At 41.5% G+C, this 25,301-nt stretch overlaps 1 protein-coding gene across 1 annotated transcript in view; it reads right to left on the bottom strand.

Annotated features, from left to right (window-relative positions):
* Positions 1 to 25,301, bottom strand: part of ITGA6 (integrin subunit alpha 6) — an 81,068-nt gene that overhangs the window by 29,394 nt on the left and 26,373 nt on the right. Inside the window, exons 2-9 of the mRNA XM_012812076.2 lie at positions 16,517 to 16,641; positions 14,344 to 14,423; positions 12,679 to 12,934; positions 10,758 to 10,889; positions 6,983 to 7,193; positions 6,010 to 6,203; positions 5,779 to 5,867; positions 4,991 to 5,109 (exon numbers count right to left, since the gene is read on the bottom strand). Coding sequence (XP_012667530.1) covers positions 4,991 to 5,109; positions 5,779 to 5,867; positions 6,010 to 6,203; positions 6,983 to 7,193; positions 10,758 to 10,889; positions 12,679 to 12,934; positions 14,344 to 14,423; positions 16,517 to 16,641 — 1,206 coding nt within the window. The remainder of the gene's footprint in view (positions 1 to 4,990; positions 5,110 to 5,778; positions 5,868 to 6,009; positions 6,204 to 6,982; positions 7,194 to 10,757; positions 10,890 to 12,678; positions 12,935 to 14,343; positions 14,424 to 16,516; positions 16,642 to 25,301) is intronic.

The raw sequence follows: 25,301 nt of genomic DNA, 5'->3' as shown, positions 1-25,301 counted from the left end.
TGAGGATTCAGCTAGGCTGACTTTGGTGGGCTTGTGGTAAACCCAGCCACCCTGGAGAACAGTATTTTTATAAGGAAATGTGTTCTGAATGCCAAATAGCTAGCTCAGACTTCTGGAATCAATCTGTTGATAGGCTTTTAGAAAGAGCACAAGTCCATTCTGGTGAAGCCAAGGTCAGTACTGCCAGAGTCCCTATATCTCCGTTCTCCTTTATCTGAATTGTTTACCTTCTATTTTTATTTTATATTTACACAGCTGCTACTTCCTAAGATATGAACTAAAAACATTCTTAGGTTTTGAGAGTATATCTCAAGGGCAAAAATATATAAGTATTTTAAAATCGGTTGCTATGGATCGGAGTGTTTTACATAACATATTACTGCTTTAATGTCACATACATTTCAAAAGAAAATACTATAACACACATTCTGCCTAAGGTCTTTTAATTTCTGCTTTATTGACTTGGCTACCTCACGTTTAAATGGTGTTTGCTTTAACTAATTATTTTGAAGTATTAGTATGATTTAGTGGTGGTGGTGGGGAAATGCCTAGGACCAAATTTGGGAAGATTTAGGTATACACATCCCGTTTCTCAGGAACTAGCCTTAAAAGCTCAAGCAAGTCTTGGGCCTCGGTTTCCATATTTTAAAATAAGAGGGTTAGTCCTCCTGTCTATGAGAAAAGGGGGAATGAGTTTACAGGCGTTCTAAGTCAATCTACTTATGAAAACAGGAAAATAAGGACACTAAAATATCAATTACACATATAGAGAGGCAAATGTTTAACTGCCTAAAGCTAGGTCATCTCCTGGGGACAACTTGGTAACCAGGTTCTGGTACAGGAGGTCAAGTCTCCTTGATAGTTGAGGGCTCTGCCTCAAAATGGAATGAGAACTTCAAATTGCTGTTTGACGGAAACTTTGCTATAATACCTGAATATCATAAATTATTTTATCTTTTTAAAATGTTGGGTTATTTTAAGGCTAATACTTGTACAAGCAGAGAGAAACTTACACTTACAGGCAGTGTTTGAGAACCACCAGATAGGGCACTCCGAATGCTTTCAACCCAGAGAGCACTCGGTACCCTGCACGCTCCAGCACCTAAGTGGCCAAGAGCTTGCAAGACTGATGGGCATCCCCCAAAACACCGCCTGCTACTGATATAGCAACATTTTCCTGAGCTCTTTCCCCCAAAATTACACACATGTATTCATTTATTTGGTTAATTGAACCTTCTCTGGCTTCTCCTTTGACCTCATGAATATCACAGACACTCCTCTTCAGTTTTTTCAAGGCTCCTACTTTTGCCATCTATAACTTTTCCTATGGTTCTTAGTTTTTCCATGAGATGGCTTTCACAGATCTTGTTATTTAACTGGAAAATGGTCTTTTTTCTTTTTTTGTTTTTATTCAGATAGAGTCTCACTTTGTCACACTTGGTAGAGTGCTGTGATGTCATAGCTCACAGCAACCTCAAACTCTTGGGCTCAAGTGATTCTCTTGTCTCAACCTCCCTAGTAGTTGTGACTATAGGCGCCTGCTGCAACACCCAGCTATTTTTGTTTGTTTGTTTGTTTAGCAGGCCTGGGACAGGTTTGAACCCACCAGTTTTGAAGCATGTGGGCAGCACCCTAACCACTGAGCTAGGGTGCCCAGTTGTATGTAAATGATCTTTTTTCAAGTGCATGACTTTCATTCTACTATGTAATATACATGACTATCTAGAACAGAGCTTTTTTTCACTTAAGAGTTCCAATGCACATTACTGTTCTTTACTTTTAAAGAAATAAGTCACTATAAAGCCAAATCCTTTAAAATAAAAAGTACCAAATGATTTATTCTTGCCAGCCATTAAAGAAATGCAAAGTAAAAGATAAGATCACTAACACACTGGCAAAAATTAAAAAGATTCATAATACTCAATGTTGGTAAAGCTGCATGAAAATAGACCTTTTGGTAGGTTGTTAACATGAGTATAAACTGTTACTACTTATCTCAGAGTTCTAGGTATTAATACAAAAGTGTTCTGACTTACATCCTGAGAATTTTATTTATAGAAATTTGTCTTTTCGGCTCGGCGCCTATAGCTCAACCGGCTAAGGCGCCAGCCATGTACACCTAAAGTGGCAGGTTCGAATCCCCAGCCCGGACCCGCCAAACAGCAATGACGGCTGCAACCAAAAAGTAGCCGGGCGTTGTGGCGGGCGCCTGTGGTCCCAGCTACTTGGGAGGCGGAGGCAGGAGACTCGCTTGAGCCCAGGAGTTGGAGGTTGCTGTGAGCTGTAATGCCATGGCACTCTACCCAGGGGGAAAGCTTGGGGCTCTTTCTCAAAAAAAAAAAAAAAAAAAAAAAAAGAAATTTGTCTTTTCAAAAACCCATCACTGTTGGGTGCAATGGCTCGCACCTTGTAATCCTAGCACTCTGTGAGGCTGAGGTGGGTAGACTGCTTGAGCTCAGGAGTTCAAGACCAGCCTGAGCAAGAGTGGCACCCTGTCTGTACTAAAAGTAGAAAAAGTAGCCAGGCGTTGTAGTGGGCACCTGTAGTCCTAGCTACTCTGAAGGCTAGGGCAAGAGGATTGCTTAAGCCCAAGAATTTGAGGTTGCTGTGAGCTATGATGCCACGACACTCCACCAAGGGGCAACAAAGTGAGACTCTATCTCAAAAAAAAGAAAAAAAAAAGAAGGAAAAAATCCCCATGTATATAGAGACATATACAGTATACTGAAGCACACTATTTATAATAGTGTAAAGATTAAAGACTAAAATTTCCATCAACTGAGGATTAATTCAATGTCTATAATGCTGTAATATTATTATTAAAAACATTAAGATTGATGTATATGCACTGACAGAGACACCCAACAGAGATCAGACTTGTTTATTTATTTATTTTTTGAGACAGAGTCTCACTTTGTTGCCCTTAGTAGAGTGCCATGGCATCATCACTCACGGCAACCTCAAACTCTTGGGTTCAAGTGATCCTCTTGCCTCAGTTTTTTTGTTTGTTTGTTTTTTCATTTTTTAGTAGAGACAGGGTCTCGCTCTTGCTCAGGCTGATCTTGAACTCCTGAGATCAAGCAATCCACCGGCCTCTGACTCCTAGAATGCTAGGATCACAGGCGTGAGCCACGGCACCTGCCTTCAGACTTTTAAAAACCAGGCTAGAGAACAGCAGTTACGGTGTGGCCCTTTGATGATACCCTCAAAGTACAGAAATACACAAAATTTAAAAGTTGTGTTATGGAAGATGGGAATAATAAGGAATTTGGACTTTAAGAATATGATTTTAGGTGGCGCCTGTGGCTCAAAGGAGTAGGGCACCAGCTCCATATGCCAGAGGTTGTAGGTTCAAACCCAGCCCAGGCCAAAAACTGCAAAAAAAAAAAAAAAGAATCTGCTTTTAAACTAAAAAAAAAAAAAAAAATTGTTTTTGTAACGGTAATTTCCAGCAGTGATGAAAGCACTGGAAAAGGGCTACTAAAACATAGCTGATAGGCAAACCAGCACAGCCTTCAAGTTTTTTTCCTTTTTGAGACAGGGTCTTACTCTGTCTCTCAGGCTGGAGAGTACTATAACTCACGGCAGCCTGTAATTCCTGGCTCACGTGATACTCCTGCCTCTGCCTCCTGAGTAGCGGGGACTACAGCTATGCACCACCACACCTTGCAAATTAAAAACAAACAAAAAAAAACACACACTTTTTGTAGAGATGGGGTCTTGCTATTGCCTCGCCTGGTCCAGACTGCTGGGCTCAAGTGATTCCCCCTGCCTCAGCCTCCCAAGGTGGTGGGATTACTGGCATGAGTCACCACACCGGACCCACTGCAGCCTTTCTAAAGGTCATCCTGGTGAACCTGAATTAAAAGCCCTGAGGCACAAACAGCAATTTCATTTCCTTTCCAGGAGTTTATCATAAGGAAATAATCAAGGACATGAACAAAAGTAAGTCTGATTATGGCCTCTTTTTGTATCATGGAGGCAAAAATATTGAGAAGCAGTATAAATGTCCAATGATAGCATGGTGGTTAAATGAGCTATGAACCAGTCATGTGATGCTACACAGACCACTGTTAAGTTTTTCTTTTTCTTTTTTTTGAGTCAGAGTCTCATATGTTGCCCTTGGTAGAGTACCATGTTGTCACGGCTCACAGCAACCTCAAACTCTTGGGCTTAAGTGATTCTCTTGCCTCAGCCTCCCGAGTAGCTGGGACTACAGGCACCTGCCACATTGTCTAGCTATTCTATCTATGGTTGCCATTGTCGTTGTTGTTTAGCAGGCCTGGGCCGGGCTCGAACTTGCCAGCCTCAGTGTATGTGGCTGTTGCCCTACTCACTAAGCTACGGGTACCAAGCTAACTTTTTCTTTTTTGACACAGGCTCTTGTTCTGTTGCCTAGATTGGAGTGCAGTAGTATCATCATAGTTCATTGAAGCCTCAAACTCCAAGGTTCAAGCAATCCTCCCACCTCAGCCTCCACAGTGGCCAGGTCTAAGGTATGTGCTACTATGTCTGCCTAATTAAAAAAAATTTTTTTTTGCAAGGGTGAGGTCCTTACAGTTCAGATTGGTCTAGAACTCCTGGCCCTAAGCAATCCTCCTGCCTTGGCCTCCCCCAAGGTGCTGGGATGATAAGCATGAACCACTGTGCCCAGCCAACTTTAGAAAAGTACTCAATGGCATGGTTATGCTGCATAACTGGACAAAAGCAGATTAGAATACAATATACACAATTATGACCTCAATGTTGTTAAATATACATGTACGATCACAGAAAAAAAGAGATTAGAATATAAATCAAAATCTTGTGGTTTACTAGCAAATAGTGAATTATAGGAGATTTCCTTAGGTTCTTTGTACTGTCAAATTTTATGCAATTAAGGTTTCTAAAATATTTATGAAGTCGAAAATTTCACTACTTTGGACCTCTATTTTCATCCGTTACTTCAAAATCAGCAAGATTTTACAAAATAGGTCTTCATTATATATACCTGAAAACAGTTACTGAATCTGAGAGGGAACCAACAGCAACATCAGGGTAGGAATTTCGATCAAGGTCCATATTTCCAGCAATTGAATACCCAAAATAAGGTGACGTACCCTCAAGAACCTGAAATAAGCAGGGTATCAGAACATCAGAAGGGACACTGGGCCGTCAAAATGAACTTCTTGGCTATGCATTGAAAAAGACACACGAGTTCCTTTTAAACTGAAGTGTAAGAGAGTTCACTTACAAATAAGCTATATTAAATTATAAATAAATCACACACATACACATGATCTAACACTTCATACGTTTCATAAAAATCATCTGATTTATGTAGTTACCTCCAAGTATAAAAGAGGCAATTTTTGATGGTATTATTTACTACATTAAGTCAATCAGCATATTTCAAACCAAACCTCCTTTTACCCTCCCTAAATTCTCCCTGTAATTATAATCATCTTTTTTTCTGCCCAGTTTCTTCTCTACTTGGTATGCTAATAAAGGAAATAGATCACATTTCCATCTCTTTATGCTATCAGAGTAGAATAATCTTTTGCTGTGGATTACTTTGATTCGTAACTTACGTAAGAAAATTTACAACTAAAAGAAGCAGATCGACTGTATTCATATATTTTGAAGCTATCTTTTAGTAATAAAATTTTTTTTAAAAAAACAATTCTACTACCATAGTCTTGTAATAAAATAAACTGTTAGGGTACGTCACTTAAACATTCGATTATAAAGGCAAAAAAGCTGATATTCCAGTTGCAAAAATCTAGGTTATTTAGTTACCTGGGTTGGTTTGGTGTTTATTCCATTTGCTGATCCATGATAGATGAAAACCTTCCCCATATCATCGTAGGGAGCTCCAACTGCAATGTCTGTTGACAATATCATATTTTAACAAACATTTACGTTTTAAAACAGTCCAGTATGGTGATTTAAAATAAGATGTCATGAGCACTAATTATTTAAACAACCACATAATCTATAAATTCCAACCATTTCACAGCAATTACCTACCTGGATAGCCATCTTGATTAATGTCTCCAATATTCTTGACGGCGATGCCAAACATAGAATCTTTGGTTCCATTAAGACGAATTGGCTTGACATTATTCCACCTGCCTTGCTGGTTCATGTAGACATACACTGCCCCTCCAACTTCTCCACCTCTGTCAAAATACTGTGGGGCTCCAATAATGATATCTTGCCACCTAAAAACATAAGGAGGGGAAAGAACTATGACCCATCAGCTAAAACACCAGCAAGCTTAAGAAGGATACCACCAGTCCACTTGTACTAGGAACTCAAAGAGATATCACAAAAAGTCTTACTTGCTCTAAAGTAGTTTTTAATTTTTGATATCCATATTCTCCAGTTTCATCACTTTTTTAGTATGCTTTCCTTTAGGAAATAGATCACATTTCCATCTCTTTATGCGGTCAGGGTAGACAGCATAATACGGAATGTAAGTTCCAATTAAAATATTTTTTCAAAAATCAAAGTCGCCTGTAATAAATGCCCCAAGAAAAGTATCAAGGGTATCAAAGCCCGTTCTTCAAGTTAGAGCCCTATTGCAGCAGGGGCTCCTGGGAAAGACCTCACTGTCCCAGCCTTCCCACTGGTACCAGCAGCCAGAGGTTGACTTTGTTACTAATCTCTGCTTTCAACAGGACATGCTGGATGCTCCAACAGTCCCTTAAGAAATAACAGAACAGAATCTTGTGGGAGTCATTCTTTAATTTTTTTAATATATCAATTCCCATGATCCCGAGACATGGGTTAAAAAAAGTAAAGTCTAAAATGTAACCCCTACCCTAGGGAGGGTAATGAATACCTGCTGCCATCCCACAAATGATGAAGATAGGATGGCAAAAATCTGGCAGTAAAAATATTCTTTGAAGTAACCAACCTGAAAGGACAGCGTTTCTTGAGACCCACAGAAGCCAAAGCAGCAACCATGCGCAGTGTAAAATACCTGAGACATCCTTACCCATCTTTGTTGAGGTCCACCACGGCCACATCGTAGCCAAATGAAGAAGCCAGACCTTCCCCATCAAATATGTGCTCAGGGAGAAGATGTGCAGACTTCAAGTCTCTTTTTAGTAAAACCACAGCTCCACTGTGATTGGCTCTCGGTGCACCAGATACAAAAGTGATATCATCTTTAGAAACAATACCTTTCCCCGAGTCCAAAGAAAAGCCTAGAAAAATAAAATACACCCTTTCACATCGATCCTGTATTTTAGGAGGCAGAGGATGTTGGTGTCTTCATTGTCACCTTGTCCTCTGGCTTTTCACCCTCACTCCTTCTGACTAGCCTTCATACTCAGGAGTGACAGATCTGGGACACAAGGGCAAGGGTCTGGGGCTACTTCACTGCTTTCAGTGGCTATGAAGACTTTTAAAGAAAAGCATCTGTGGTGTGCAGCATTTGTATAAATTGAATTGTGACGTATTTGAGCGTCTTAAGAATCAATTCAACTCCCATTTTAATATTGGAACTAGGGTCAAAGGCGATCCAGGTCGATGCTGAATTATCATGGGAATGTGACATCATACATAGACTATAACCAGACTTGTAGCACACTGAGTGCATATTATAGGTTCCGCTATAACGTAAGGACTGATATTTTTACACAAAGAATGTCCATGCTCAGTTGCCATGGTAAAGAGGCAAAGCGAAAGCTAATATCGTTAATATTCCATAGACAGCATTTCATTATTTTGGACCAACTTAGTTCTCAGACACAGACATGCAAACAAAACCATGATTGATGATACGTCCCGTTTGAGAACCTCGCATAAACAGAGGTGAGGTAGTTGTCACTACATAAGTTACACACTTGTTTGGAGGGCAGAAAACATTAAGCACACCCGATCATAAAGCATCAGGTAGAATGCAGGTTTCAAATATGAGATTTGGTGGAAAGCAAATACAATTGCTCATTCAAATTAAACCACTGCCCAGTCAAATTAAGCAAATCTTTCCCCATCAGGTGAGGCAGATGCAGAATAATCGAAGCCCACCCTTTATAGTGGGTTTTATTTATGAAAGGTTCACCGCTACTCTTGCAGTTCTCAAACTGTGGAGGGGGTTCAAAATAGGATGAGCCCCAAGTTTAGAACAGAGCGATACCATGGAGTCCGCTCTGAAAACCATCTGGCACAGAGCCTCCCCCACGGCATGCTCTGTGTGTGTGTGTCACTTGAAATGAAATAAAAATTAAAAAGTGTATGCTCTGTGTGGATCCAAAAAAAGAGAAATGTTTAAATGACCACGACCATGACAATTTGTCATCTCAGAGGTCACAAACCTAGGTAGCTATTCATCATCACATCGGGGGCTGTGTCGGGCTGCTCCCTGGGAGGCCGCGTTTTATAAACAAACTGATCAGGATCTGTATAGGAAATGCTGGTCAAAAACAGCAGGCCTGAACGCGTGCACAGGAGAGAAGACAGGGAAGAAAGAGTAATTACGCTAGGTGGGAGGCAGGACGGCCGCCGGTGTTCCCGCTGGACAAGGAAACCACCACCGCAGCCGGCAAGCTGCACTCGGCCAGCTTCCGAGACCTCAGGCACATCATTTATTCCCCAAACCTGCTCATCTTTTGAAATTCAGAGTCACACACAGCACAGCTCAGCAAACTATGACTATACAAATTTCATTTCTTTCTCGGGCATCACTTGAGAAAATCCATTCTAAAAGTGGCAAACATGTTTATGAAAAAACACTTCATATTTTTATATATTCTAACAGCAACTATGTTTATAAAATTCATAGGTCATCTATCTGAAAGGCCAAAGGACTCATTTCTGAGCCAGAGCAATTAAAATGCAATATTTCCCATCGTAAATAATTCCTATGTAATCCATTGAAAAAGGAGGTTGTCTGTGAAAACACATTCAAATACAATGTTGGTTTATTGATAATATTTACCTTGAAAGGAATGTTAACTTGGAGTTTCATGTTCAATACTTGAGACCACAAACTACACTCTCCTGAACTCCTCTCCTATCCGTGAGGCCACTGACCTGCCCCTGATGTGTCCAGCCGCTTCCCATCTTGGCCTTTTCACGAGAGTAGCTTTCCTGGCCTGGGGAATTATTAATGGTGTGATCTTGGGCTAGAAAATTAAGCTCCCAGAGTCATGGTTTTACTCACCATAAAACAGGAACATAATAGTTATTTTATAGTGGTACAGATATATAAAGTACTGAGTATAAAGAAAGATGGAGACTTTACCTCCTTCATGTTTACATGGATGGAACTGGAAAATGTTCCTCTTAGCAAAGTATCACAAGAATGGAAGAAAAAATATCCTATGTACACAGCCCTATTATGAAACTAATTTATAGTTCTCAAATGAAAGCTACAACCTAATTCTAGCCCAAGAATATGGGGAGGGGGTGGTAGAGGGGAGGGGAGAAGGGCGGATGGGTGGTGGGAGGGTGACTGGAAAGATCACCTATATGGTCTGTCTAACAAGGGTACAAGTGAACTGTTCTAGAATTAGAGTATAAATGTTTTAACATAATAACTAAGTAAATGACACAAAGTCTATGTTAACCAGTTTGATGAAAATATTTCAAATTGTATATGAAAACACCACACTGTACCCCATGTTTGCATTAATGTATACGGCTATCATTTAAGAATAAAAAAAAGTACTGAGGATAATACCTGACTTCTGTACACAGAAGGTACTTAACAAGTACTAAGTATAATTTTTCTCTTCCTTCTTCTATATCCTCATATCAAAGTTTTAGTATATAAATTCAAAAGGGTTTTTAAATTAACAGTATTGTTCACACATTTATACAATCAGAACAACTTAGTGTATGTTTAATAGCACGTTGTTCAGAATTACTCTTGTATCTATACCCCTGTGTCCCTTTTTACTTTCCATTATTTCAGTAATATCTTAGAATATGGGGGGCTTTTCTCTATTTTTTTTTAATAGGTTACTATTTAGAAGATTTTTTACATTTTTTCCCCAAGAAATACACAGTAATTATTCTTTATGTCAATTCATACAGAGAATTAAAGCCTTTAAAAGCCCTTGTGTAATTAGCATAATGCACATGAATAACTTAGGACACACATTAGTAATGCAAACAAGTCTTAGGAGTTAGGGAATTGGCACTTAGACAGAGTCTGGGTGTCCTCAAAGCCACCTTGGCAGTCCTGCTCATCCTCAGCCTGGAGGCCCCCATGCCACCTGCCAGGGACCTGTGACATGAGGATCTGAATCCAAAAGCAAGGCCAACCCTTGGAGAACAGCAACCTCAGAGGAAGAACCTGGAGGCCTCCACCTGCCACTTAGGAGTAACTTTAATAAATGTAGCTCTTTAAGAGGATCTCTAGACAGAGGCACTGAAGGGAGAGGGAAGGCAGCCCAGTTTATTGTGAACACCTGTGTATTTTTTTCATGGCTGCATGAACAGCCTGTTTCAGGTTACAGAGGCCACCATTAGCTCAGGAGACAGGTTTCCAAGCGGGAGGAAGGATGGCCAATTTGGGGTGATAATAGGTTTCTTCTCCCACTGAGGGAGCCCAGGTCAGAAGGGAAGGCTTGCAGGTATCAGGCAGGTTACCTCCAGAATCAGCCAGGCTTATCAAGTTCCCGCAAATGCAGCCACAGGTGCCTGGCCCCACCTGGCTTTTTCTCAGCCAAGAGGTCTTGGGACCTGTGGCCCCTGCTGGAGAATGTCAGACGAAGTATCTGAAACGGTTCGCAAAGGCAGCCACCTACGCTCACTCCTACCTAAGTAACTGTTAGCAGGAACGGGCACGAGACTTTCGTCATGCTCAGTCTCTCCTCCAACTTCGTAAGGCCCATCTTCAAAGATGTTCATGTCAAAGAAAGTGTTATTCTTTTGTTCTACGCGAACAATCCCTAAAGGAATGAAATGGTTAAAAAAAAAAAAAAGATGAAACAAAATAAAATAAATGATTACTAATAACCATTCTCCATGCCTTCACTGACTATGGGGGAGGGGGGAATGGGGAGGAAGGCAGAAGGAAGGGAGATGACTTAAGGTTGGGACACATGTTTGGGTGAATTTTTATGTTAAAGAAATGTGAGTAAATAAAATGATGCTCCATGCATTCCCATAATGCCATGAAACTATATGGAAAATGAAATGTTCGAAAGGTAACAAAATTTACGGAAAACAAATTCTTGAAAGTGATGCAAACTTGACTTATGATATTTTACGTTCTCTGTAATCCTAAATCGATTTGTCTCTTTTCTGTGGTGTAAAAGTGAAACACGTTGATCTTTTCTTCACACAACGTCAGGATTTCAGCCTTTAAAAACTCTTACAATTAGGAATTTAAAAAGAGAAGATTTCATATAGTTAGCCCACACCCCTATATGACTTTTTTAAAAGGGAATATTTTCAGGGAAGGCTTGTAAAGTAGATGTATTTCCCATGAATTTTGTTGTTTTGTTTTACTATGTATGGCATCTATTATTGCTAAAATACAACTATCATAAATTAAACATGTCATTTCCATTAGGTCAAAATAACCTGATAAATATTATTCCATGAAAGACTCTGTTGTGGAGGAAATGGGGTGTTTCTCCATGGCTGACACGCGGAGAACGGTATTCTCAAGAATTGTTTGTCGCAGGAATTAAAACTTGGACATTTTGGGGGAAAAAAAAGGGAACATTTTCCTAAGTTCTTCCTGATCCAGAAAAACGTTATTATGCTTTTAATACATTTCTCAAATGAAATCTTATTTCCAAACCAGATGTGTTTCTCTTCATCATGGATTAGAGTCAAGCTAATTGTCTCTTATGATTTCTGTACATGTTTAACTTCTTCAGAGAAGGGAAATCGTATCACAGGAACCGACCGGGTTCAGTCAGTCAAAAAACGTGGGCTGTTTTCCTCTGTCCCTCCCTCCCAATATCTCCTTTTACCCATAATAAACAATTGTTATTCATAAGTTATCTGAAATTATCATCTCAAAACTCCCCAATTTGTCATCTGCTCCTTTAATACAACTGCATTATTAGCAAAACATGGAGCTATTTGTCCTTGTTATTACCGTGTTTCCCTGAAAATAAGACCTACCCCCAAAAATAAGCCCTAGCAGGATTTCTATGCATTTGTTAAATATAAGCCCTACCCTGATAATAAGACCTAGATACTCTGCACAGCCACACCCTGCATTTCAGTGCAGAGAGGAAGACATCCCCTGAAAATAAGCCCTAATTTCTTCTTGAGAAAAAGTAAATATAAGACAGTGTCTTATTTGTGGGGAAACATGGTATATCCTTTGGAGATAATGTATAATGTAAAAATGTCCATGTTAATAGCCTGTTATATATATGCCCCCCAACTCAATCCTACTCAGTTTTCAGATCACTAACTTAAAACTTCTAGCCTCATGAGTCAAACATGAAACAGCAAAACAACTCATGTTAATTAGTACATTCCTACAGAAAAAAAATTAACTACTTAAATTACTGTACTGATAGGAGATTCAAAAAACCTCAACACTACCACATACATTTCCACCATTAGTTGTTTTCACAAAATCATTCTAAGAATATCCTACAGTACTTTTATAATATACAAAGCCCTTATAATAAAAGGTACTAAATCATGGTGCATATTACAGAAACGACATAGACATTCTAATCTCTACTTCTATAAATACAAACACCATACCTTTCCAGTTATAAGTACCCGGAGCTCCAAATACGATGTAATGAAAGTCTTTAGTAAAAGTAGCTGCTACACCTTGCTGGCAAGAGCCAAACTTTTCATGGCCTCTCAATCGGCCATCACAAAAGCTCCAGTCTCCCCCGTCCATATCATCTTCTATCCTGAGATTCTGGCTCAGGACGTAACACCTCCCAAAGATGTCTCGGGATTCCTGCTTTGTGTTAACATGTTGCCGTTTTTCATATCGATGAGCACATGTCTGCAAACGAACAGAATAAAGGAGCCCACTCACGGCTGTAAACCTTGCCATTTTCAATCAAGAGGTTAATTCTGAACGGATGATTAAACATGTCCTTATTCTGGGATTGGATCCCAAACCAGCAAATCTTCCCCAAAATGACACTAAGGAGACTATTATCAAATATACAGAAACTGGGACTGGGGTCTTATTTTCAGAGAATAATGCTCCAATTCAAATATTGAATGCCAATCTGCATGAACAGGCAATTTATCTGTAAATTTCCCTGTCACGTAAACAAAGGAAAACACCTTTTTACTTAATTTCCTCAATTCAATTGGCATTTAGTGGCTGTATAAACCTTCCTATCAGTGTGGAAATGAGTAATTATGTTCTGGAGGAGAGAAATCATGGACATTTTCAAAGGGATCAAGCAAACACAGCCAAAACAAAGACATTTTCCTTTCACCCCACACTATTTCCTTGTAATCAGTCCCAATTTACACTCTGAGCTCTGATCATTTCCCTTAATAAGCCTATTTTTAAAAGGCAAAGAGAATTACGTTGCCAGGAAAGATGAAATAATTTCTATAATTTCTACAGGGTGTTCATAGCTACGCAGCATATAATAAAGACTGAAAATATATTCAAGATATCCAAGTCAATTTTCCATAATGTATGCCTTAAATATCAAAACTCAATCTTCAGTCAAAGTTTCATTTTTTCTCAAAATTCTGTATAAATTTTGTTACAGCCACTCGATGTTGAAAAAGAGACAAAAAAGATCCTATTCCAACTGGAAGGCACTTCAGAGCCATCCAGCACAATCCACCCTGCAAACCGTCTTTTCTTCATTACCACTTCCACTTCAAGGAGCTCAGAAGAACAAGAGGGTTTAAAGTCACCCGGTATGACTTCCTAAGAGCATTCTCTCACTTTTTATAATTTATCTACAAAGTTCTTAGGACAAAAACTCTGTGTGTTTTGTTTTGCTTTGTTTTAAGACCATCAAGTTTTAGAGATGCTCAAGAAAGGTATATGGTTTTTTTGAATCTGAAAGTTCTAAAGAAAAGCAGGTTGTATAACTGCTTCAGAGCATTATCAGAAAAATGCTCCTTTGGCTTCTTCTGGATATGCATGCCTGCATTTTGTTTTTCACATTTATTTATTTATTTTTGTTGTTGTTGCAGTCATCATTGTTGATTTTAGCTGGCCTGGGCTAGATTCGAACCCACCAGCTTGGGGGTATGTGGCCGGCACCCTATCCACTGAGCTATAGGCGCCACCCCATTCCTTCATTAAAGCAGTAAGTTTGCTATAACATCTACTCCCTGCAGGTAGGGACTCTGTCTCATCCACCCTGTATGCCTGGCACTAGCCCATCACTGGCACTCCAACACTGTGGAATTAATATGTTTCTCTATACTTACCACAACTTTGCCCCCTGGACCTTGGCTCTGGACAGTTACCCCCATCCACTGGTCTTCCTTGCTCTCTGATGTAGGGTCAGCTGTGGAAACAGCACAGTTAGCACTTCAGGCTATGGACCACAGATGCATAAAACCACAAGAAACTGTTTCCAAATTGCCTTGAATGAACCTAGCTGCTTAGTAAATTCAGTTATTCAATCTAGGAAAATTATTTCTCATCTTAAGAAAATAGAGAAGTGGTTTGTGGTGAAAATCTTTCACAAAATTTTAAAATACACAGGTCTATACCATGGCCTTTTCCCCAAACAATCCCCTTTGCCCTCTCGTGACACTCGACATCCTGAAAACAGAAAGGTATTTGAAAATTCTAAGACTAAGTAAGAGGGAATCTCATTCTTGTTCTGCCTGGTCTTGAACTCCTGAGTTCAAGCAATCCTCCCACTTCAACCTCCCAGAATGCTAGGATTACAGGTGTGAGCCACTGTGCCTGACCCAATTAGTTTATTTTATTTATTTATTTATTTTTTGGAGACTGTCTTGCTCTATTACCCAGGCTAGAGTGGTGACCTCTGCCTCGCTCATAGCAACCTCAAACTCCTGGGCTCAAACAATCCTCCTGCCTTAGCCTCCTGAACAGCTGGGAGTAGCTGGGACTATAGGCATGGTGGCATGTGCCACCATGTCTGGCTAGTTTTTCCATTTTTAGTAGAGACAGAGTCTCCCTTTCCTCAGGTTAGTCTTGAACTCCTGACCTCAAGCAGTCTTCCCACCTTGGTCTTCCAGAGTGCTAGGATTATAGCCATGAACCACTATGCCTGGCTATCAACCAATTTCTTTATGAGAAGAAGAGCAGGGATTAAAGTTCTGTCAACAAATACTGATCAGTCAAATGGTAGATGAAGAAAAAACAGAATATCCATAGAAAATGAATAAACTTATCCTCAAAGAACTGAAAATTCTAAGACTAAGGGTTAGCCCCCAACTACCAACCAAACTAATAAAAAGTACATATTTCTCTATGTACTCCCAAGTGCTTTACATAACAGCATAAACTGTTCTGTTCTTTCCTGGAGATAGGGAGATAAGGCCTCAGATCTACTTTAGAACCTCATGGCTGCCAAAATATCTTTTCATCAATACCAGAAAGGAAAAGTTACGTTTAGTTTAAAAGAGAAAACCCACAAATACCACCATGTGCTCATTTCAGTATGAATTTAAAACCACTGAATGACTCTATACCCAAATTTTTGCCTTCCTCAATTAGAAGCAAGGAAAGCCCGATTTTCAGTCTTGAATCATTACAAAAGTATAAAAAGTAAACAATTTTAGACAGAATGAAAAAAATGCCAACATGTTAAAGAAAGAGTATTTGACTAAGCCCTTAAAAAAAAAAAAAAGACAGTGTCTAGATCCGGAGATGACCAGTGAATTTTGGCTTGTTTCCTTAAAGGTCTATGCATTTTATAAGTTTTTTACAGTACTATGTATTATTTTTGAATCAATAAAATACAATAAATGTTCTCTATAAAAGATGAAGCAGCAAGAGAAGCACATAAACATAAATCTGCCAATCTACTTAGCAAGCGTATCAAACCAGGTTTGGCGGGGGCTTCTCCGTACACCGAACTGCTCTGCCCAACTTACAGGGAAGCAGGCCAACCAGGTATTAAGGGGCCTCGTTCGCAGCAACTCCTGGCTACACTAAGTCCTCACAAAACAAGGCTCTATCTGAGACAGTAGGGCAAATCTTATCCATGTTGGTCAGCTCTCATTTCGCAGGGGGCTGATATTTTTATTTATTTGGGCGTTGATATTTATTATAAAATAGTCTTTTGGCTGCCAAGCACAAGATAATACACATTCAATTTTCTTCGCTGCTACAGATTCGCTTTTTCAGCAGCCTCCTGTAGAACCTCAATACATCACTAGGTGGCGGTATCAATACACCAAATTTTTATAGTTCCGCAACCAGAATCAGCAGGAGCTGCGAAAAGCAGCATCCTTGTATGATTAACAAAGTTAAGTGTATTTTCAGGACGAATAAAAAAGTCAAGGCTGATGCAATTAAAGGAGGTCCTCTCTGCAGGAATACATGCTGATACCCCCATTCCTTCCTCATGCGAAGAGAATGCGGGGTATCGAGGGCGCCCTGAGCGAGGGCAGAGGTACACACCATCGTTATCAAATTCAACCCGGGTGCACGGTCCCCGGGAGGTGATGTCACAGCTGTACAGGCCTCCTGTCCTGTTGGCTTTCTGCAGGGGAAGTGCTTCTGCCCGAGGGGCCCCCACCAGCAACCTGTTGATGAAAGAGAGAATATGGAGATATGAATTTAATACACATTAAGCATTTAAATTAGAACCAAAAGATACTGGGATTATTCTTCATGTAACAGCCTACCAATTCTACAGCTGACCGAAGGTGGAGTGCCATGCAGTTCTCAGGCAAAACACACAAATACAACCGTGCAAGTTAAGCACAGGAGGTGACACCAAAGCAGGAAAAAAATGCCTGTTTCTCAGTGTCAGCACTCTCACCAGCTGTGATTCTGGGGGTTATTATTTATTTTATTTATTTATTTTTTTGAGACAGTCTCACTATGTTGCCCTTGGTAGAGTGCCATCCCGTCACAGGTCACAGCAACCTCAAACTCTTGGGCTTAAACAATTCTCTTGCCTCAGCCTCCCAAGTAACTGGAACTACAGGCACCTGCTACAACATCCCGGCTATTTTTTTGTTGTTGTAGTTGTCACTGTTGTTTAGCAGGCACAGGCCAGGTTCAAACCTGCCAGCCCCAGTGCATGTGGCTGGTGCCCTAACCATTGAGCTATGGGCACCAAGCCAGATTCTGGGGTTTAAATGATGCTTTTCATAAAACATGACTCCTAACCCTAAGCCAAGGGCATCCTATGGAACCCAACCAACAACACAAACACTCCCAACACTGGAGGGAAAAAAATGGTCACGCTGTTTGATAAGCCATAACATGTCAATTTGTAACACAGTAAAAAATACTTAGGTAATTTTCATGATATCCTACAGTTTCTATTCCAATTTAGAACCTAACTTTTGTCTACCATATAACTCAACTGAATTATACTTTTTTGCAGCCTTGGCCTCTTCCAAGAGAATTTTTTTCCTAGTTTTATTAGGGTATAACTAACAAATAGAAAGTATAAATATTTGAGGCATACAACTTGATGTTTGTCTTTCTGAGTCAATTCTGACCTTCCTGGCACTCCTGTCATCTCAGACAAGCTCCTCCACTCTCATCCAATTAGCATCTCACAGAGGATTCAGGGACAACTAGTGTAGGTCCAGTTAAGCAGTAGGTGTGGTAAGATTCCTGTTTCCTTCCCATTGCAGTGTTCTTAAGAGGGGGCCCCAATCCAAACCCACAATCCTTAACATTTTACTATCTTATAGCCAGAGGGGCTCTTGTCACTGGGTTCTTCTTCCTAACACTTCTATGACCACCAGTTTTACAATCTTTGGGGTCTGGCTGACTAATGGAACAACTTAAGACAAGAAACAACACACACCTGCCTGGACGGAGAGAAACCAAGAGCTCAAGTTTTGCAAATGGGACTGGAGCTGGGAAAAAAGGCTGGGAACAGGACGTGCATGAAAAAACAAACTCCCACAACAGAAACAAGCCACTCCTGGCCTTCAAGAAACCCATAAATCTCAGATACAAAAGCAAAACAAAAATACACGGTGGTCATAAAGCTCGTGTGCAATTTAAAATAGTGTGCACATGAACTTTATGGCCACCCTGCATAAACCAAACACTCCTTAGTCATTTTCTTTCTCTGCTGGATCCCAATAAACAATTCATCCCAATAAGGGATTCTATGTATTTTAAAAACCAATACAAAACAGAGAGGGGTGCAAGACTGCTCATGAAGAAGGAGTGTGAGGATGAGGGGGGAAAATCATGGCCCCAGCATCATCCTTCCTCCCAGACTCCTGGACAGGCATAGTCAGCTTCTACCTCCAAATGCATCCTATGTTTGAAGAAATGAAAGAGCACACACCAACATACCTGAAGGACTTAGGAGAACCAGGGCAGCGCCCTTGGTGCCTAAAACTTTTCAGTGTAAGGCAGAGGCAAGGCTGGGTGGGGCCTTCATAGGTCTGCTCCATAATCCCAGGAGTTCCCATAAGTACCTGGGCTCAATTACTGCGCTTGGCAGATGCTGGGAGGTGGAAGCACATGGGGTCCTGGAATGGACAAGCAAGGCACTGGGCCAGAGGCACACTATCCAGGCCATTAGCACTGGGAAGCCCCTGATGGAGGGCCCAACCTTCCAGTATTTACAGATGAGGAAAGGAAGCCCTTGAGGGAGTTTAATTAACTCTGACCCTAAGCTAGTTGGCAGCCAGAACAAAAATGACCTCCAGGCAATGTTGTGTCCATTCCTTTAAAATGGCTTCCTAAGAAATAAATCCTAGGATTTTAGGGAGTTTACAACCTAGTTGAAAGGGCAAAACTTACACAAATGAAAACACTGAGACAAAACTGTTTTGTATGCTGACAGATTAAAGATTTAAATGCAGACAAGTTGAGGGAATAAGACTCAAAGCATTACTACAGTTTGGTGGGACAAAGGTTAGGGAAGAGATTTCCTGTAAAGGTAACCACCTGCAAAGCCAAGGCTATAAAAAGCAGCTCAGGCCTCCCAACGTTGTTACTGTGTGTCTTCTCTAACCACTTCCTCTTCCCACCCACACCCTAAGAGGCTCCTAAGCCACCCAAGGCAGGCATGAAGCTTGTTACTTCCTGTTTACCCCACTCCCTCATTCATTCAACGCACGTTCATCGAGAGCCTCTTGGATGAATAAGGAATTGTCCTACCCCTGAAACTCCAGCTTGGGGGAGCCCAATCCATAAATAAGTCATTAAAACACAGGGAGGTAAAGGCAATGAGAGGCTGTGGGTGCCACAGCTGCCTGGGAGGAAGGGTGTCCTGAAGTCATGGCAACAGAGTCAGAGATGGCCGGGTGAGGGGCGCAGTGCATGCAAGGCTATGAGAAACTGAGTCATAGAAGACCGACCACTGGGAGGTGGTGACAACGCAGCAAGACCTGTCAGCGCACCTGCCACTGAGATCACCCGGATGCCGCTGCGGGATGTGTTGTGGTTTAAAATGACATAGAGGCTGTTCATTCACATGGACAGTTCTGAGGTCTGCCTCCCAGCCCCCTTTCTCCACACCACCACCGTCCTCCGCGTGTTCCCTCGGTGGCTACAATGTGTGAAACAAGTGTAGGCATTTGAATTTGTTAACTGGTTGTAGGGGCTGTGGTGACAAAATTTCACGCATGCCAATACCAAGCTCTCGTAGCAGAGGTGATCTGGTTGTGGCAGCTACCAGGGATGAAAGCAGACACACAGAAGAATGGATGCAGCAGGCTGATTTGGAGCAAACGCCAGTATTTAAAAAAAAAAAAAAAGACCCCTACACAGAGAAAAGAGTGCTAGATGTCGCACTATCTCCTGGCGGGCTCTGCAGCCACCGCACGTAGCCCAGGCCAACCCGCGGCCGGCGCGGGAGGAAGGGGAGACACCGCCAGCAGAGGGCGCCGCGGCGCCGCCTACACCTGCTCCCGGCGACCTGCTAAGTCGGCCAAATCATAGAAAATAAGGTAAAGCAGCACCTTGAAGAGAGAACACTGTGACCCAAATCACACTGAACCGTTGGCAGAGTGCCTTCATCCTCAAGGTAAAGTTGCTCTCTCTGGGTCAGGAAATAAGCAAAGGTTTTAATTCTGCTTAAAACCAGCCTTCAAGGCAGGAGGTCACAGCCCATTAGTTGAGGCTGTGTCTGGCAAGAACAAGAAAAAACCCGAAATAGAGCTGTCCAAACAATGACAGCAGGGAGCAACCCAACTACTTCCTAAGCTAGGTCATTTAAGGCCTGGGTGCTGGTCTCAGCTGTTCAGCACATGGCCAGCTCCTGAGCTAGCAGGGTGGGCAGGCCCAGGGGGGACCCCCGTGCCTAGGGGAACCCTCAACTCATGTCAAAATCCAGTTTCTGCTTAGATTCTAGCTCTCTTCCCTTTCCCTCCAGTGTTCTTTGATGCCAAGAGCTGGCCCCAGGCCATCCAGATGATTCAGTATGAGAACCAGGGACTCTCTGGGCCCCACCAGGATGCCCACAGCAATACCAGGAGCAGGGAGCTGTGGCTCTGATTACCAATCACCCAGCAAATAGTTGGAACTACAGTGACAATTCCTCAGAACAGGGACCAAGGGATATGAGTTATAATCTTTGTAGGCAGAAACTAACTAAGCAGGGTCTAAGAAGTCTATTCAGGTCAAAAGAAGAAAAACTACATAAGCCAAGGGCAAGAATGTGGGGTTGAACTAAGGATCCACCAAAAGGAACAGCAAAAATTACTTTCCAATTACTTTCCACAGAGCCAGTGGACAGTAACCTCCACTGAGTTTTAAAGCTGCACTGAAATCCAAACTGCCTGAGGATTATAATATTTCAGAAAACCATGTTTAAGAGACACAACTTGGAACTCATAAAACCACATTATCATCTCTAAGTAAGAGATAAACGTGTCAACAGTGCAACATAAACATCTAGCTACGGACTATGACAATAACTGAGGATGTGATGAAAGTTCAGGTCTTCACAGTCTAATCAGATTCTGGGTGCAAAGATTTAGGACCCATTATTATGTTTATTTACTACTAGGTTATTCCAGAATTCTTTAAATAAGCCACACTTGGGTTTCATATATTCGTGTTCTCCCCTAAGGAGAGAGAGTTGCATGAAAGGTATGCTTTTGTGTAACTACTTTAATCAGAAGTTCTAAACGCTGAGACACTTAGCTTCATTGTCTTTGGCAATAATTCACTTCCTCAAGGATTAAAGATTCTGCCCCTCGTTGTGCAACTTTGTCCCAGAAAACATGAAATATTGCTTCATTAGAACAAGAACACCATTATTGCTTAAAACACAGCCTTCTTAGGTTGCCCAAATTAAGACCTAAAACAGTAGAAGGTGGCATTACTATAGCAACTTTGTCCCTTCAACACTTAATCTATCTTCAAACTCAATGTTTAAAGGAATAAATACAAATGACAAATAAAAAATAAAGAACTTTTGGTGGAAAGCAACAAATTTCACACTCATTCCAAGCCCCACTCTGTAGATAAACCTCTTGTCTTTTATTTCAGATTAAGGTTTTTTTGTGTGTGTGTGAGACAGAGTCTCACTTTTGCCCTTGGTAGAGGGCCATGGTGTCACAGCAACCTCAAACTCTAAGGTTCAAGTGATAGTAGTTGGGACTACATGCACCTGCCACAATGGCTGGTTATTTTTAGAGATGAGGTCTCGCTCGTGCTCAGGCTGCTCTCAAACCTGTGAGCTCAAGCAATCCACCCACCTTGGCCTCCCAGAGTGCTAGGATTACAGGCATGAGAAACCCGCCCAGCTAGATTTACTTCTAATTCCGGATGATTATACAAGGTATCCCGAAAGCTGCCGCTGAAGTTGCCATACATGGGGGAAATGGGAGATAGTAGCTAGGAGTACCTTTATTTCTAAATTATTCATTACAAACTTTTACAAAGAGATAGCCAAATACATAAAGAATATTTTGTAACTATTTTTGTAAAATTTTGCTTTTCTTGGCACTCTCATTGCCTATCTTTTTTCTTATGGAGTTTGCCTTTATCTGAACCTCCATCTTCTCTGAACTCCCAGTCGTGCCCTATATTAAATCAGGACCTCATCTTTGCTCAGACCCCCTTCTCAAAGCCTTAGAGCCTCCAACTACAACAGAGGCCCATTGCTTCCCCAGGTCTGCTGTACAAGGTCATACCAGGACTCTCCTTCATGGCTATTCTGGGGTGATCTTATTTTCTAGGATCGAAAATAAAAGTTCTTTATTTTTGATTTGTCATTTGTATTTATTACTTTAAATATCGAGTTTGAAAAATGTCTTTATGCTACTCTCACTCTAGATTAATATAATCTGAGTATGGAACTCTTCAAAACCTTGAGCTACTGCTCTAATTTATTCTAGTGTCCAGTGTTGTCAATGAAAATTCTGGTATTAGTCTGATTCTCATTCTGGTGCGGGTGACTTTGAAGCTCTCTACTTTACCTCAGGCATTAACATGACGAAATACTATGCTCAACATGATCTCTTTTACTCTATAGACTTAGAACGTTCATTTCTAGGAAACTCTTATCTTGCATTCAATCATTTATGTTTTCTGTCCTGCTGGAACCAGTGTTAACCAGGTAGGTGAGGAACCTCCTGGGTTAATCTATCTTTTCTCTCATTTTCCTTCCTGCTCTATGTTCAATTTTATTTTCTAGCATTTCTATTGAAATTTTAAATTACAGTCACATTTGTGATTTCCGAAGGCTGTGCTCTAATTATGCTTTTTATATAACAGATTCTATCCTTATTTGTGGATTTAACATGTTCCCCCAATTCTGAGCATTTTGCCTAGAAGTCGGCCTATGGTTCTTCGAGTTCTGGACTGGCTAGAGTGTGTGGAGTCGGTCTAGCTCACAGCAAACTCAAACTCCTGGGCTCAAAGGATCTTTCTGCCTCAGCCTCCTAAGGTAGGTGCCCACCACAATGCCTGGCTAGTTTTTTTCTGTTTTTAGTAGAGATGGTGTCTCCCTCTTGCTCAGGCTGGTCTTGAACTTCTGAGCTCAAGGGATCCTCCTGCCTTAGCCTCCCCGAGTGCTAGGATTACAGGTGAGAGCCATCATGCCTAACCCAGCCACTGACTTTTATACGTTCCTACCCCTCATCACATGCCTTATGATCCTCATTCTTTTGTTCTACTGTTGCATAAAAATGTCTATTTCTGGCTGGGTCTGGCCCTGAGCAGGAATTCTGAAAGAGAGCACTGGATGGCTGCTGCCCCCAGGGACTGGCTTTAGGCAGAGGAGGTAGGCAGCTAATTGTCGACCTGCAAAACACCCTCAGATGCCAGAATGAGGAGGGCTTAATTCTTGGGCTACGGTCATTCACACTAGAAGCCCTAGTTTTGAGAGTTTTGCCTTTGGGGGGGCGCTTGGTAGGCTTGATTTGGCCTTGCTCTAGCTCTAGTAAGAATCAATTCTTTATTTTTGTGCATTGTAATCAGCTTAAGCTTTATAAAACATGTATAACTCCCCCAAGAGTGCTATGGGCTTCCCCCCATGAGGGTATACTCCACACAGCAGTGAGGAATGATGGTGTCATCTACTTACTCTGCATCCCCCATCCCTGCCTCACCTAATAGGGGGCACAGCAGAAGGCAAAGCATCTCTACCTCCCCCCAACACCAGTCCCTGCGTGCTGGGCTCCAGACTGCGGCCCCTTCCCCTAGTAAGATCATAGGCCAGATCCCACAACACCAGTCCCTGCGTGCTGGGCTCCAGACTGCGGCCCTTTCCCTGGTAAGATCATAGGCCAGATCCCACAACACCAGTCCCTGCATGCTGGGCTCCAGACTGCGGCCCCTTCCCTGGTAAGATCATAGGCCAGATCCCACAACACCAGTCCCTGCGTGCTGGGCTCCAGACTGCGGCCCCTTCCCTGGTAAGATCATAGGCCGGATCCCACAACACCAGTCCCTGCGTGCTGGGCTCCAGACTGCGGCCCCTCCCCTGGTAAGATCATACTCCAGATCCCACCTGCTTTCTTCCTTTTTGTGATCTCTTGGCTATTAGGGAACTTAGAGGAGCCTGGACACAAACCCATCTACCTCATCTGCCATCTGGAACCACAAGTCAAATTCCAGTCATTTCTTGCAGGGGTTCAGTTTTCATCCCAGCCTAGTTTCCTGTTGTTCAAAGATGAATGTCTTTGTCTCAACTGTTATTCCATCATTTTATCACCACCACTCCCCACATACCATATGTGTCTCCAACACCACGTATGCTGAAATAAATGAACAGGGAAAAATATTCCCCAAAAGACTGATTTGGCCAACTTGTATATTTAAGCTTGGATAGATATAGATGAAATGTCAACTGACAACATTTCATCATTCCATTTATATAAAATTTTTAGACAAGGTCTGGCTCTGTTGCCTTGGCTAAAGTGAAGTGGCGTGATCATAGCTCTCTGCAACCTCAAACTCCTGGGTTCAAAGGATCCTCCTGCCTCAGCCTCTGAGTTGGGACTATGGGCACATTCCAGCCCATAGTCAGCCCAGCTAATTGTTCTTAGTTTTTGTAGTGTTGGGGTCTCGCTGTGTTGCTCAGGCTGGTCTCAAACTCCTGGGGCTCAAGCAATTCTCCAGCCTCAGCCTCCCAAAGTGCTGTATGGGCCGCCATGCCCAGCCTACACTAACATTTTAAAGTCACACATCATTCTAAATATTCACTTAAAAAATAATTTTATTCATATTTCATGAAGCAATTTCATTCAATCCCCAGATGTTTCTTTGACATTACTTCTTCAGAGAACAATGTCTAACCCAGTTTTCCAGAACATTTTAAAGTTTGTTGTATCTAAGACTTACAATACTTATGATGTCAAATCCTGAGGAATCAGTACTAAATGTGAGCTAAATTTCTTTGCCTCCTTAAAAAAAAGTCAATTTATTTTTATTTAAAATATTTTATTTTATTTTTATTTATTTATTTATTTTAGAGACAGAGTCTTACTTTGTCGCCCTCGGTAGAGTGCCGTGACGTCACAGCTCACAGCAACCCCCAGCTCATAGGCTTAGGTGATTCTCTTGCCTCAGCTTCCTGAGTAGCTGGGACTACAGGTGCCTGCCACAACGCCCAGCTATTTTTTATTTATTTTAGAGACAGAGTCTTACTTTGTTGCCCTCAGTAGAGTGCTGTGGCATCACAGCTCACAGCAACCTCCAGCTCATAGGCTTAGGTGATTCTCCTGCCTCGGCCTCCCAAGAGTAGCTGGGACTACAGGCACCTGCCACAATGCCCGGCTATATTTTTTTATTGTTGTAGTTTTGG

The sequence above is a fragment of the Otolemur garnettii genome, unplaced genomic scaffold (genome assembly GCF_000181295.1).
Source record: "Otolemur garnettii isolate 467f Iridium unplaced genomic scaffold, OtoGar3 scaffold00187, whole genome shotgun sequence".
Lineage (NCBI taxonomy): Eukaryota > Metazoa > Chordata > Mammalia > Primates > Galagidae > Otolemur > Otolemur garnettii.
This window is presented reverse-complemented; position numbering and strand designations above follow the sequence as displayed.